We start from the raw sequence: 16,032 nt of genomic DNA on the forward strand, positions 1-16,032 counted from the left end.
CTCATCAAACCAAAGGACAGATTTCCACCAGTCTAATGTCCATTGCTCGTGTTTCTTGGCCCAAGCAAGTCTCTTCTTATTATTGGTGTTCTTTAGTAGTGGTTTCTTTGCAGCAATTTGACTACAAAGGCTTTATTCATGGAGTATCTTCTGAACAGTTGATGTTGAGATGTGTCTGCTACTTGAACTCTGTAGCATTTATTTGAGCTGCAATCTGAGGTGCAGTCAACTCTAATGAACTTATCTTCTGCAACAGAGGTAACTCTGGGTCTTCCTTTCCTGTGGCAGTCCTCATGAGAGCCAGTTTCATCATGGTGCTTGATGGTTATTGTGACTGCACTTGAAGAAACTTTTAAAGTTCTTGAAATGTTCCATATTGACTGACCTTCATGTCTTAAAAGTAATGATTGACTGCCGCTTCTCTTAGCTTATTTGAGCTGTTCTTGCCATAATACGGACTTAGCCCTATTTGGAAATAGACCATCTTCTGTATTTACCCCTACCTTGTCACAACACAACTGATTGGCTCAAATGCATTAAGAAGGAAAGACTTTTAACAAGGCACACCTGTTAATTGAAATGTATTCCAGGTGACTACCTCACGAAGATGGTTGAGAGAATGCAAAGCTGTCAAGACAAAGGGTGGCTACTTTGAAGAATCTCAAATATAAAATATATTTGGATTTGTTAAACACTTTTTTTGGTTACTACATATTTATAATGTTTTTATTTCACCTTTATTTAACCAGGTAGGCTAGTTGAGAACACCTTTATTTAACCAGGTAGGCTAGTTGAGAACACCTTTATTTAACCAGGTAGGCTAGTTGAACACCTTTATTTAACCAGGTAGGCTAGTTGAGAACACCTTTATTTAACCAGGTAGGCTAGTTGAGAACACCTTTATTTAACCAGGTAGGCTAGTTGAGAACACCTTCATTTAACCAGGTAGGCTAGTTGAACACCTTTATTTAACCAGGTAGGCTAGTTGAGAACACCTTTATTTAACCAGGTAGGCTAGTTGAGAACACCTTTATTTAACCAGGTAGGCTAGTTGAGAACACCTTTATTTAACCAGGTAGGCTAGTTGAGAACAAGTTCTCATTTACAACTGTGATCTGGCCAAGATAAAGCAATGCAGTTTGACACAAACAACAACAACAGAGTTGCACATGGAATAAACAAACATACAGTCAATAATACAATAGATAAAGTGTGTTCAAATTATAAGGATAAGGGATGTAAGGCAATCAATAAGCCATAGTGGAGAAATAATTACAATGGACTGGAGGGATGATAGGCTCTCTCTCTCTGTCTGTTTGTCTCTCTCTCGTGCTCTCTCGTTCTCTCTCTCTCTCTCTGTGTCTCTGTCTCTCTGTCTCTCTCTCTCTGTCTCTCTCTGTCTGTCTCTCTCTGTCTCTCTCTCTGTCTCTCTGTGTATGTACAACTAACAGGAAGCCTACTGCAATCTGAACTGTAGATACATGTGAGCACGAGGTGGTCGTCATCGGACCATCCCCCTGCGTGTCCAAAGACGAGTCTGCACTCTAGCAAACCCTCCCACTTCAAACAACACTCTGGCAGTAATAGCACGGATCCCTCCTTCTGTCCCCACAAGCAAATTCCATTTTCACACCGGCTGCCTACTCCAGGCATGGCTGACGGCTGTACCCAGTCATGGCACTGCGACATTACACCCTCGACTTCAACCTCTCAGCGCCAGGTAAATGACACACACCGTGGCTGCGAACGGTTGCAGCAATACAGGACATGGGGGTCATAAGCTATCATTTCCCTTTGCGCATGTACTGTATGCTAGCTAACGTTAGCTAGCTAACTAATCGTTGTCAATACGCGCAGTCCAATATATACTAATCATACAATTATGATATGCACGATTAGTGCTTTTTTTTCGCGGAGGACGTAGCAAATGACGTGCTGAGTAATATTGATCTCGTTAAATGTCGTCCGCTATCTTGATGGCATAATTCCAAATCAGACATTGCTGGTTGCCAGCAACATGACTGGCATGCGGGTAATATGACCTTTTGTGCAGTTGCTAGCTAGCTAGCTAGGTTAGCAAAGGCATCTCATCTGTCTGCGTGAATGGTTTTAATGGACAGGCAGGCTTTACTAGCTAACAAGTTAGCATATCAATGTTAGCATAACTTATTGATGAGGATACAGCCATTTTCAAGTTGGTCACACTTTTAAAAAATTCATAAGGTCCCAGTGGCCAATTATCAGTCTGATATCTATAGTATATGCACTCACGGGAAAATGGCATCCAAGCAGAATTTTGCCATTTATTTTTAGCATGTGCTTCTACACCTGCATTGCTTGCTGTTTGGGGTTTTAGGCTGGGTTTCTGTACAGCACTTTGAGATATCAGCTGATGTAAGAAGGGCTATATCAACGAATTTAATTTGTTGCTGCATAGCCAACTGTCTAACGTTAAGGTACACAGACGAGACATGAAGAACATAGTTATCGAGCTTATTATTTGACATGTCTGGTGGTTGTTACAAGGTAGCTACAGTTTGTGTGCAGTAAGTGCAACCCTGTCCCTCCTTTAGCTAGCTAGATATCACCTTAACAGGCTTCATTTATTTACCATTTTTAATGGTGATTCTGTCTGAAACAGGAATTTCAAACATGGTGTTGTGTTAATTATTGTGTTGTCACCCTAGAAATGCCTCTCCCTTTTCTGTTCAGCAGACTGTCCAACGACTGTGCATGGGCTGCAGTCTATATTTCAAGAACAGGAAATGACAGAGACTGTCCATGACACTGAGGGACATGGATATCTTGCTACCTTCATTGGCAAGAATGGCAGGTAGGCACCAGTTCCATAAACATTATTATTAGTCATTATTTATGTCCTTACCAACATATTTTGTAGAACGAATCTAATGTTCATGAATTAGGCCTAGTTTGTGTTCGCTTTTCAAAAACCCGAAGTGCTACATTAAAAACATAAAATATTTGTTTTTACATTTCAAATGTATCCTTTATTTAACTAGGCAAGTCAGTTAAGAACAAATTCTTATTTACAATGACGGCCTACCCAGCCAAACCCGGACGACGCTGGGCCAATTGTGTGCTGCCCTATGGGACTCTCAATCACGGCTGGTTGTGATACAGCCTTGATTTCGAACCAGGGACTGTAGTAATGCTTCTCGCACTGAGATGCCTTAGGCATCCGAGTGGCTAGGGGTCTATCTTGAGGATAATAATAAGAACGAGTAATACAGCACATGAGACACATAACACACTATGAAGACAGTCAGGCAAGACCGATTCAGCAAGGTATGGTGCTTTAGGTACACTTTAAAAGCATCTACAGTAGGCACATCCATAGCACCCTTACATACTGTACAATACATTTAGTATTCATTAAGGATCCCCATTACCTGCTGCCAAGGCAACAGCTACTCTTCCTGTGGTCCTCAGGTCACTACCCTACTACCACATATCTACAATACAAAATCCATGTGTGTGTTTGTCACTTTACAGTCCCCTCTGTTCCATAAGGTGTATTTAAATAAAAAAAATCTGTTTTGTAAATCTGATTCTACTGCTTGCGTCAGTTACCTGATGTGGAATAGAGTTCCATGTAGCCATGGCTCTATATAGTAGTACTGTGCGCCTCCAATAGTCTGTTCTGCACTTAGGTATTCTGGTGGCATGTCTTGTGGGGTATGCATTGGTGTCTGAGCTGTGTTCTAGTAGTTTAAACAGACAGCTCGGTGCATTCAGCGTGTCATTGCTTCTTACAAAAACAAGTAGTGATGAAGCCAATCTGTCCTCTACTTTGAGCCATGAGAGATTGACCTGCATATTATTGTTAGCTCTGTGCACATTTTAAGGGTCAGCCGTGCTGCCTTTTTCTGAGCCAATTGAGCAAAGTCCTTCTTTGTGGCACCTGACCACACGACTGAACAGTAGTCCAGGTGCAACAAAACTAGGGCCTGTAGTAGAGGTCGGCCGATTAGTCGGAATGGACGAATAATTAGGGCCGATTCAAATTTTCATAACAATCGGAAATCTGTATTTTTGGACACAGATTTGGACGATTTGTTTTATTTTTTTCATTTTTTTACACCTTTATTTAACAAGGCAAGTCAGTTAAGAACACATTCTTACTTTCAATGACGGCCTAGGAATGGTGGGTTCTGCCTCGTTCAGGGGCAGAACGACAGATTTTTACCTTGTCAGCTCGGGGGATTCAATCTTGCAACCTTACAGTTAACTAGTCCAACACTCTAACTACTTGCCTCTCATTGCACTCCACGAGGAGACTGCCTGTTACGTGAATGCAGTAAGCCAAGGTAAGTTGCTAGCTAGTATTAAACTTATCTTATAAAAAACTATCTTAATCACTAGTTAACTACACATGGTTGATGATATTACTAGTTTATCCAGCGTGTGCTGCGTTGCATATAATCGATGCGGTGCGTATCGTTGCTCCAATGTGTACCTAATCATAAACATCAATGCCTTTCTTAAAATCAATACACATAAGTATATATTTTTAAACCTGCATATTTAGCTAAAAGAAATCCAGGTTAGCAGGCAATATTAACCAGGTGAAATTGTCACTTCTCTTGCGTTCATTGCCCGCAGAGTCAGCATATATGCAACAGTTTGGCCTGCCTAATTTGTAAAAATTTTACGTAATTATGACATAACATTGAAGGTTGTGCAATGTAACAGGAATATTTAGACTTATGGATGCCACCCATTAAATAAAATATGGAACGGTTCCGTATTTCACTGAAAGAATAAACGTTTTGTTTTCGAGATGATAGTTCCCGGATTCGACCATATTAATGACCTAAGGCTCGTATTTCTGTGTGTTATTATGTTATAACTAAGTCTATGATTTGATAGAGCAGTCTGACTGAGCGACGGTAGGCAGCAGCAGGCTCGTAATCATTCATTCAAACAGCACTCTTTTGCGTTTGCCAGCAGCTGTTTATGACTTCAAGCCTATCAACTCCCAAGATTAGGCTGGTGTAACCAACGTGAAATGGCTAGCTAGTTAGCTGGGTGCGCGCTAATAGCGTTTCAAACGTCACTCACTCTGAGACTTGGAGTGGTTGTTCCCCTTGCTCTGCAAGGGCCGCCCGCGGCTTTTGTGGAGTGATGGGTAACGCTGCTTCGAGGGTGGCTGTTGTCGATGTGTTCCTGGTTCGAGCCCAGTTAGGGGCGAGGAGATGGACGGAAGCTATACTGTTACACTGGCAATACTAAAGTTCCTATAAGAACATCCAATAGTCAAAGGATAATGAAATATAAATGGTATAGAGAGAAATAGTCCTATAATTCCTATAATAACTACAACCTAAAACTTCTTACCTGGGAATATAAGACTCAAGTTAAAAGTAAACACCAGCTTTCATATGTTATCATGTTCTGCGCAAGGAACTTAAACGTTAGCTTTCTTACATGTTGCACTTTTACTTTCTTCTCCAACACTTTGTTTTTGCATTATTTAAACCAAATTGAACATGTTTCATTATTTATTTGAGGCTAAATTGATTTTGTTGATGTATTATATTAAGTTAAGTGTTCATTCAGTGTTGTAAATGTCATTACAAAAAATAAAAATGTGTCCGATTAATCGGTAGCGGCCTTTATTGGGCCCCCCAATAATCGGCATCGGCCTTTATCGGGCCCCCCAATAATCGGTATCGGCATTTATCGGGCCCCCCAATAATCGGTATCGGCATTTATCGGGCCCCCCAATAATTGGTATCGGCCTTTATTGGTCCCCCCAATAATCGGTATCGGCATTTATTCCCCCCCAATAATCGGTATCGATTACGCAAATTACAATACAATAAATATAAAATGGCTGTCTCTTCAGTCGCCTTCGTGCGACCACTTTAAAATACATTTTATTTTTTATACTGGTTCCATTGCTAATCTGAGTTACCGAGGGTGGCAGAGTTCCATGTAGTCATGGCTCTATTCTGGACCTGGGGACTGTGAAGAGACCTCTGGTTGCATGTCTTGTGTTGTGCCGATTAGTGTCTGAACTGTGTGCCAACTGCTTGAACAGACAGTTCTGTACCTTCAACACCTCAATAGTGATGCAGTCAAACTCTCCTCAACTTTGAGCCAGGAAAGACTGACATTTTCCCTCCGTGTACATCGAAGTGCAATACGTGCTTCTTGATGGACACATGCCTATCCGTAACCGGAAGAAGCAGTTTCATAAATATCTGTGTCCGGATGTCCCTCATTACACACATCGGCCCAACAAATATTTTTCACATCTTCGACTTAGTTACAATTGCAAAACCTTTATGTTCATTTATACACCATTTTAGGTCCAATCTTTGGAACTTAGAAAAAACTAATTATGGCTATTATATTATCACTACATCGCTACATCTGATGGGTGTCCATACTGGTTTAGAGAAGATTTCTGCAACATTAGTAAAGATGTGATCAATACACGTGCATAATTTAGTTCCTGTTCTGTTTGTAACTACCCTGGTAGGTTGACTGATTCACACATATATATAGTCCAAATACTGACATTTAGCACTGGTCTATAACAACTTCCTACGAGAATAGGCTTTAGGTGAGGCAGATGAACCTGTAGCCATATTGCTTCTGCATCATCTGACATGAGATCCTTGCTACCGTCAGTCTCTTAAGCAGTTCGCTATGTTGGAGATAATCCTGGAACCCCTACGGTTAGGGTGAATCCCATCTCTATAAAGAGTGTTGGTTGCTCTCACAGGAAGTCAAAATTGTCACTAAAGGAGACATTTCTGTTTTTGGAGAGCTTCAGGAACTCGTTTTGGGCAGCTACGCGGCTGTAACGCTCCGAATCCCTTATAGCATGGCAGGGGGCCAGAGATGACTGTTCTCTTCCCTGTGCAAAGAAGGGTGTTCAAGAGAATGTTGTCGTCCTTCTTCAGTTCCTCAGATTGCTGAAAGCATTAACCAGGGTGCAGGCACTGGTTACAGTTTGATGTTTCTTCTGGAGTGGGCAGCTTGATGAAAGCCAGTCAACATTTAGGTTGCCCAGAAAATATACCTCTCTGTTTATCACATACATTATCAAGCATTTCACACATATTATCCAGATACTGACTGTTAACACTTGGTGGTCTATAGCAGCTTCCCACAAGAATGGGCTTTAGGTGATACAGTTGAGCCTGTAGCCATATTACTTCAACAGTATTTAACATGAGATCCTACCTAAGCTTAACACCGCCCCCCCCCCCCCCCCCATTGACATTTATGTCTTTTCTGTAGATGTTATAACTAGGGTTGCACATTTTGGGGAATATTCAGAGGTGGAAACCTTCCGTGGGAATTAACAGGAATATATGGGAAATAACGGAAATCTATGTACATTAATATTAATACCATTTATGTGTTGTCTTTTGCATTGGATATATTTACCATTTCATATGGAGACAGAAACATAAACCTTTTACCTTATCATAAGTAGACATAATTGCAAATGATTAAATCCTTCCAATAGAAATCAAAGTATTTAGTTACGAATGTAACTTTATTTAAATGAGTTGACTCTTCACATGGGATGATTTCACTGAACAACGAAAGAAAGGCAATATTGAATGATCACCACTGAGCCATTGCATCTCCCAAAAACGTTTTCGACATACATCTGTTAAATGATAGTCCAGAAACTGAAGGTTTAGTTGTCTTCCTCTCAGGCTTTCATGTCTTCTCCCTGGACCTCCTCAATGTCCACCTCTTGTACATCAGACTCCGAGGCCTCATCTTCACTATCACTTTTCAATCTGGTTGATGATGGCTCGCTGTCAGGCTCAAAAAGCCTCAAATTTGCCCGGATGGCCAACAATTTTTCAACCCTTGTATTGGTCAGCCTATTGCGTGCTTTGGTGTGTGTACCAGATCAATGTGGTGCTATATACAGGGAGTACCAGTACCAGATCAATGTGGAGCTATATACAGGGAGTACCAGTACCAGATCAATGTGGAGCTATATACAGGGAGTACCAGTACCAGATCAATGTGGAGCTATATACAGGGAGTACCAGATCAATGTAGAGCTATATACAGGGAGTACCAGTACCAGATCAATGTGGCGCTATATACAGGGAGTACCAGTACCAGATCAATGTGGCGCTATATACAGGGAGTACCAGTACCAGATCAATGTGGCGCTATATACAGGGAGTACCAGTACCAGATCAATGTGGCGCTATATACAGGGAGTACCAGCACCAGATCAACGTGGAGCTATATACAGGGAGTACCAGTACCAGATCAACGTGAAGCTATATACAAGGAGTACCAGATCAATGTGGAGCTATATACAAGGAGTACCAGATCAATGTGGAGCTACATACAGGGAGTACCAGTACCAGATCAATGTGGAGCTATATACAGGGAGTACCAGTACCAGATCAATGTGGCGCTATATACAGGGAGTACCAGTACCAGATCAATGTGAAGCTATATACAGGGAGTACCAGATCAATGTGAAGCTATATACAGGGAGTACCAGTACCAGATCAATGTGGAGCTATATACAGGGAGTACCAGTACCAGATCAATGTGAAGCTATATACAGGGAGTACCAGTACCAGATCAATGAGGAGCTATATACAGGGAGTACCAGTACCAGATCAATGTGGAGCTATATACAGGGAGTACCAGATCAATGTGGCGCTATATACAGGGAGTACCAGTACCAGATCAATGTGAAGCTATATACAGGGAGTACCAGATCAATGTGAAGCTATATACAGGGAGTACCAGTACCAGATCAATGTGGAGCTATATACAGGGAGTACCAGTACCAGATCAATGTGAAGCTATATACAGGGAGTACCAGTACCAGATCAATGAGGAGCTATATACAGGGAGTACCAGTACCAGATCAATGTGGAGCTATATACAGGGAGTACCAGATCAATGTGGAGCTATATACAGGGAGTACCAGATCAATGTGGCGCTATATACAGGGAGTACCAGTACCAGATCAATGTGGCGCTATATACAGGGAGTACCAGTACCAGATCAATGTGGAGCTATATACAGGGAGTACCAGTACCAGATCAATGTGGCGCTATATACAGGGAGTACCAGTACCAGATCAATGTGGAGCTATATACAGGGAGTACCAGTACCAGATCAATGTGGAGCTATATACAGGGAGTACCAGTACCAGATCAATGTGAAGCTATATACAGGGAGTACCAGTACCAGATCAATGTGGAGCTATATACAGGGAGTACCAGTACCAGATCAATGTGAAGCTATATACAGGGAGTACCAGATCAATGTGAAGCTATATACAGGGAGTACCAGATCAATGTGGAAGGAGTACTATATACAGGGAGTACCAGATCAATGTGAAGCTATATACAGGGAGTACCAGTACCAGATCAATGTGGAGCTATATACAGGGAGTACCAGTACCAGATCAATGTGAAGCTATATACAGGGAGTACCAGATCAATGTGAAGCTATATACAGGGAGTACCAGTACCAGATCAATGTGGCGCTATATACAGGGAGTACCAGTACCAGATCAATGTGGAGCTATATACAGGGAGTACCAGATCAATGTGGAGCTACATACAGGGTGTACCAGATCAATGTGGTGCTATATACAGGGAGTACCAGTACCAGATCAATGTGGAGCTATATACAGGGTGTACCAGATCAATGTGGCGCTATATACAGGGAGTACCAGTACCAGATCAATGTGGCGCTATATATAGGGAGTACCAGTACCAGATCAATGTGGCGCTATATACAGGGAGTACCAGTACCAGATCAATGTGGAGCTATATACAGGGAGTACCAGTACCAGATCGATGTGGAGCTATATACAGGGAGTACCAGTACCAGATCAATGTGGAGCTACATACAGGGAGTACCAGTACCAGATCAATGTGGAGCTATATACAGGGAGTACCAGATCAATGTGGAGCTATATACAGGGAGTACCAGATCAAGTTGGAGCTATATACAGGGAGTACCAGTACCAGATCAATGTGGAGCTATATACAGGGAGTACCAGTACCAGATCAATGTGGAGCTATATACAGGGAGTACCAGATCAAGGTGGAGCTATATACAGGGAGTACCAGTACCAGATCAATGTGGAGCTACATACAGGGAGTACCAGATCAATGTGCAGAGGTACTTGAGGTTGATATGTACTAGAAGGCAGGGTAAAGTGACTAGGCAAATTATGTGTGTTTTGTGTTGTAAATGTGTGTGTATGTAGTGTTTGAATGTGTGAGGTTGTCAAGGTTTATGCAAAACAAATGTAGACAGAAGTTGCAAACACTGTAGCTAGCCCAAACACTAGCTTGTTCTTAACAGACTTGCCTAGTTAAATAAAGTTAAATTACATTAAAAACAATGCCCTGACTGGCTAATAAAAACCCCAGGTGTGTTCCAGTGGTCAGACACACTTTAGGAAGACCATTGTTTGGCCGGTTAAGTGTTTTATTGGTACCACAATGGCTCACGTTCAAATGAACGCTTAGCTCTTTAGTGGCTTTGTTTATCGGATGTGGATGTAAGGGCTTTGGCGCTTGTTTTGTGTGTGTGTGTGTGTGTGGTGACTAGTAAACACTGGCGGTTGGCCATTGTGTGGGCCTAAGCCTGCAGGAATATACCCGCAGCAACACCACACATTTTGGGTAGAAATGCTCAACCTTCAGCTGCCCATTGGCTCTCCACAGAGCTTTCATAAAGCTTAGGTCAATAGGCCACAACCTGTCATGCCATGGCTCTCCTCATGAGCTTTGTGTTGAAGGAGAGCGAAGTGAGAGAGAGAGAGAAGTTATAGCCTAGATTCAATTCTATGTTTCTCTCAATTGACCTCTGTGCTTCTTTCTCTGTTTCTGTCTGTGTCTCTTCTCAGGCTGGTTATTCTGCGTGTGACCGCCCAAGGCCTGCTTACCATTGATCTGCAGTGTTGTGAAGGAGATAACATTGTACAAGTAGAGAATGTAGGTGATGAGAGAAACTTGTCTTCACCATAGACCTGCTTGCATACATACATAAAACAATAACACAAATACAAAAAAAACAACAACAGATCATATTTAACAGACCTTCAGAATAACCTAAGTAAGAAATGTTTACATTAATTAGATTCAATTGGATGTGTTGCTGTGTTTCTCACATGCGCCGAATACGACTGGTGTGGACTTTACAGTGAAATGCTTGCTTACAAACCTTTCGAACATGTGGTCTCGTAGGCCTTTGGACTATTTGACATTTAGAATATGTTGCTTAATGTATCATTAGAATATGCAAAATAACAAATACAGTATTCCAATTTTCTCTCAGCTTTTGAATACACTGGAAGAGAAGCTGAGAAGTCTCCTACATGGAAACATTAAGAGGGTCAAGAGGTAAGCCTCGTGGTGGATGATCTTACAGTAGTGGCCTTGTGTGTTCACTATCTTGTGACTGGACACAAGCTGTAGTGTGAAACGATTACCCTATAACCCTCTGTCAATATCTCCATGATGGCATCATGAACATATGTACCATGTCCCACCTTCCCCAGGCTCCCAGCTCTGACACGAGGTGCAGCTGTTGATCGATACTGGCCCACAGCAGACGGCAGACTGGTGGAGTATGACATAGATCGGGTTGTATACGATGAGGACTCTGCATACCAGAACATAAAGATCATGCACTCACAGCAGTTTGGCAATATCCTGATCCTCAATGGGGATGTTAGTAAGTAAAATACAGCATTCCTACAGGCCTTCATTTTAGATAATATTGTTATGAATTATTCCTCACCTGCTGGTACTGTATATTGTAGTAATTATGTTATTTACTTTACTTATTTAGGTCACTTGTTGTTCAACTTATTTTTCACTTCTGAAAACTGAATCTAATAAGATGAACATTTGGCTGAGTTGCAGTCACGGCATGTGGCTTACTTATCCAATGATAATGTAATGTGATTATATGACAGATCTGTCAGAGTGAAGGGGCCTACTGTAATGTGATTATATAGCAGATCTGTCACAGTGAAGGGGCCTACTGTAATATGATTATATGACAGATTTGTCACAGTGAAGGGGCCTACTGTAATGTGATTATATAGCAGGTCTGTCACAGTGAAGGGGCCTATTGTAATGTGATTATATGACAGATCTGTCAGAGTGAAGGGGCCTACTGTAATGTGATTATATAGCAGATCTGTCACAGTGAAGGGGCCTACTGTAATATGATTATATGACAGATTTGTCACAGTGAAGGGGCCTACTGTAATGTGATTATATAGCAGGTCTGTCACAGTGAAGGGGCCTATTGTAATGTGATTATATGACAGATCTGTCAGAGTGAAGGGGCCTACTGTAATGTGATTATATGACAGATCTGTCAGAGTGAAGGGGCCTACTGTAATGTGATTATGACAGATCTGTCACAGTGAAGGGGCCTACTGTAATGTGATTATATGACAGATCTGTCAGAGTGAAGGGGCCTACTGTAATGTGATTATGACAGATCTGTCAGAGTGAAGGGGCCTACTGTAATGTGATTATATGACAGATCTGTCAGAGTGAAGGGGCCTACTGTAATGTGATTATATGACAGATCTGTCACAGTGAAGGGGCCTACTGTAATGTGATTATATGACAGATCTGTCAGAGTGAAGGGGCCTACTGTAATGTGATTATATGACAGATCTGGCAGAGAGTGACCTGCCCTACACCCAGGCCATCATGGGCAGAGGGCAAGAGAACTATGCAGGGAAGGAGGTGCTGATCTTAGGAGGCGGCGATGGAGGAATCCTCGCAGAGGCCGTCAAACTCAAGCCAAAGATGATCACCATGGTGGAGATATCCTTTCAGGACCCTGCTTTTCACTTCGCTCTGTGCTCAGTTAACCTATTGCTTCAGGGATTTGCACCAGCATAATATTAATACTGACCTCTTATGAGCATTTCTTTTGAGACTTTGCCGGGTAGGATTATCTGGTCTGTCATCTCTCTTCCCCTGTGCCTGGTTTGTAATGCCTTGACAAAGTGTTTACATCGACCAAATGGTGATTGATGGGTGTAGAACACACATGAGGAAGGCATGTGGAAGTGTTCTGGACAACCTGAAGGGAGAATGCTACCAGGTGAGCAGGACAGCGCTATCCACTGCACCTCTCCTTAGTTGAGATGGAAAGTTTTTCATTTGCCCACTGCTCTGAATAGATTTGCTCCGCTCTCTGTCGTCTTGTATGTTACTACATGGGGTTTCCATAACGACATTTCCCTGAACCCCCTCCGTCTGTTTCATCTGTTCTTGTCTCATTCCAGGTGTTGGTAGAGGACTGCGTTCCTGTTCTTAAAAAGTATGTTGAGGAAGGGAAGACGTTTGATTACGTCATCAATGACCTCACAGCGGTCCCCATCTCCACAGCGCCGGAGGAGGGTGAGTGACATGCTTTCTCATGGGGTCTTCTTGGACATTCTGTTCTAACGGTGTATGCAATGATGAATACTGGTAGGGCTCTTGTAAAGACGCACCGCCTTGTACCACATTGCAAAGAATCTGATTTTAGGATGTGGATAGTGTAATCTTAACCGGTTTCGTGGATCGGGGCTTGTATGAAACACTTGCATGATTGGTTGAATGATGGTTTACTCTGTCTCAGACTCTACATGGGAGTTCCTACAGCTTATCTTGGATCTCTCAATAAAAGTACTGCGTCCTACTGGGAAGTACTTCACACAGGTGAGACCCATATTCACTGAGTGCTTCATACAGTCATCCCACCCTTGTGTGGAATTCAGCTCATATTGAGATCACCATCCCTAACTTATATGAGATCACATGATTAACTTATATGTCTGTCCCGTATATCTTTGTTGTTCATGAGAGACAAGTTTGTCCTCGTGTGATGTTTTATTTTTTTTTTTTAAACATTTTTGTCCCCTAATTGCTGTCTGGTCCATGTTTTAACTCTGTGTCATCAGGGTAATAGTGCCAATCTGACTGAGACACTGGCTCTTTATGAGGAGCAGCTGGGAAGGCTCTCATGTCCTGTAGACTTCTCCAAGGAGGTGGTGTGTGTGCCCTCTTATATGGAACTGTATCCTTCAAGAAAAGAGTCTTGCACTTAAGAGTCTTGGTTACTTGTTGTTTACATGGCATTTTCCTTAATGAGCTGACTCAGGTGGGTTTTCTACACCGTTTGGAAGAAGTAAAGAGCCCCCCCCGGTCTCCTCCATACGCTGCCTGCCGGAATGTGAAAACTGTCCACCCCCCCATTGTCCGCCTTCGCACTGAGGGGAGAGATGACCCCCCCCCCCCATTTCTACTCGCACTGTTTTATTATCCTTCCCTGTCCAACTCTCTTAAACCCTTTTTACATCTTAGTTGTATCATTTTATGTCCAAACTTACAAGAGATTGTATTTCTGTTAGTTGGATATCTTGAATTGGGCTGTTGTTTTTGCGTGTGCCCCCCAGGGAGAGCTGTGGGGCTGACCGTGTAGGGCTGCTGCCACTGGTCTAGGGTTTAGACTTCTGACTGTAGCCTGGTTCCAGACCTGTCTAGGGTTTAGACTTCTCTGACTATAGCCTGGTTCCAGACCCGTCTAGGGTTTAGACTTCTCTGACTATAGCCTGGTTCCAGACCTGTCTAGGGTTTAGACTTCTCTGACTATAGCCTGGTTCCAGACCCGTCTAGGGTTTAGACTTCTCTGACTATAGCCTGGTTCCAGACCTGTCTAGGGTTTAGACTTCTCTGACTATAGCCTGGTTCCAGACCCGTCTAGGGTTTAGACTTCTCTGACTATAGCCTGGTTCCAGACCTGTCTAGGGTTTAGACTTCTCTGACTGTTGTGTAGTTGTCATGCCATACACGTTACATGTTTTATACATGGCAGGGCAACAATTCTCAGGAGTTAGCTAAATACCATATAGGTCTGGGACCAGGCTATAGTCAGAGGTCTAAAGCCTAGACAGATCTGGGACCAGTATTTAAACACTCTTGGTACACCTGCCCCTTCGGGGTGTTGTTACTTTTCAAATTTGACTTAAAACAGCACCAACATACAATAGGCTTTTGGGTTCTGATTGTGTGATAGAATATGTGCTCGCCGTAGTTTCTAATGAATGTCTGTCTGTGCATTTGACTGTTTTTCTTCTTTTGTTGTAGCTAACTGGCTTGAGTGTGATTTTGATTCCCAGTCCTTTCCAAGTGTGACCCTGGCCATTGAAGCTGAAGTGTCCAAATGTGTTTCTAAAAGGGAAAAAGGTTTCTTGCTTGTACTGCTTTAATGTGAATTGTGTTTTTCATTATTTAGCACCTTTTTAGTTTCTCCTGCTGGATCTTATTTTACATATTCAGTTTAGAATTTTTCTCTATGTTTGTTTGGTGCATGTGCTGGAAATGTAAATAATTGTATTGAATGTAGCTTCCCATATACACAGTGCAACTTCATGCCTTTGATCAATATTGTGGTGCGTTGTTAAATGTATTTATTTGATATTATTTCACCAAATGCTGTTTTATCCAAAATACCTTTTTTGTTCAGCAGTGACTACCTGCTATTAAAAATGAGTTGGAGAAGAAAATGTTTTTCTTTTGCTTGATTCAGAGGAGTATATATATCAGATATCTTAGCAAGCAGTCACAACTGACAGACAATTTGGGTGTTTCTACTGAAAGTACAGAATCATACCAATGCAAACTCAATACAGATTTTCTTGCATTTCCTTTTGTAATTCATTCTACCATGAGCAATGTTGATTTCAATAAACCTTCCCCATTGTTAACACGAACTTCAATCATTTGATTACCCTGCTCCTGATGTGCACGGACGCTGTAACAACAATGTGTCCGTAGTTCTTTATTCAAGGTGTAGAGGACCCATCAAGTAATCTACCAACCACATGATGTACTCCTATGTTGTAGCATAGACACTCTTATCCAGAATGACTTAGAGGAGCAATTAGGGTTAAGTGTATTGCTCAAGGGCACATCGGTAGATGTTTCACCTGGTCTGCTCAGGGATTCGAACCAGCAACCT

The 16,032-nt window shown here is 42.1% G+C and overlaps 1 protein-coding gene across 5 annotated transcripts in view; it reads left to right on the forward strand.

Annotated features, from left to right (window-relative positions):
- Positions 1-15,784, forward strand: part of LOC124007539 (spermine synthase-like) — a 44,246-nt gene extending 28,462 nt beyond the window's left edge. The window contains exons 2-12 of one of the 5 annotated variants that reach the window (XM_046318183.1): positions 1,452-1,720; positions 2,713-2,833; positions 10,901-10,988; positions 11,332-11,396; positions 11,555-11,730; positions 12,691-12,845; positions 13,039-13,128; positions 13,313-13,427; positions 13,651-13,730; positions 13,973-14,088; positions 14,173-15,784. In XM_046318183.1, coding sequence (XP_046174139.1) covers positions 1,675-1,720; positions 2,713-2,833; positions 10,901-10,988; positions 11,332-11,396; positions 11,555-11,730; positions 12,691-12,845; positions 13,039-13,128; positions 13,313-13,427; positions 13,651-13,730; positions 13,973-14,088; positions 14,173-14,203 — 1,083 coding nt within the window. In that variant the 5' untranslated portion in view covers positions 1,452-1,674 and the 3' untranslated portion in view covers positions 14,204-15,784. Of the gene's footprint in view, positions 1-1,451; positions 1,721-1,816; positions 2,033-2,712; positions 2,834-10,900; positions 10,989-11,331; positions 11,397-11,554; positions 11,731-12,690; positions 12,846-13,038; positions 13,129-13,312; positions 13,428-13,650; positions 13,731-13,972; positions 14,089-14,172 lie in introns of those variants that run through there. The other 4 variants (XM_046318184.1, XM_046318187.1, XM_046318185.1 and 1 more) reach the window with 4 other exon arrangements.
- Positions 15,785-16,032: the final 248 nt, after the last annotated feature.

The sequence above is a fragment of the Oncorhynchus gorbuscha genome, linkage group LG20 (genome assembly GCF_021184085.1).
Source record: "Oncorhynchus gorbuscha isolate QuinsamMale2020 ecotype Even-year linkage group LG20, OgorEven_v1.0, whole genome shotgun sequence".
Classification (NCBI taxonomy): Eukaryota; Metazoa; Chordata; class Actinopteri; order Salmoniformes; family Salmonidae; genus Oncorhynchus; species Oncorhynchus gorbuscha.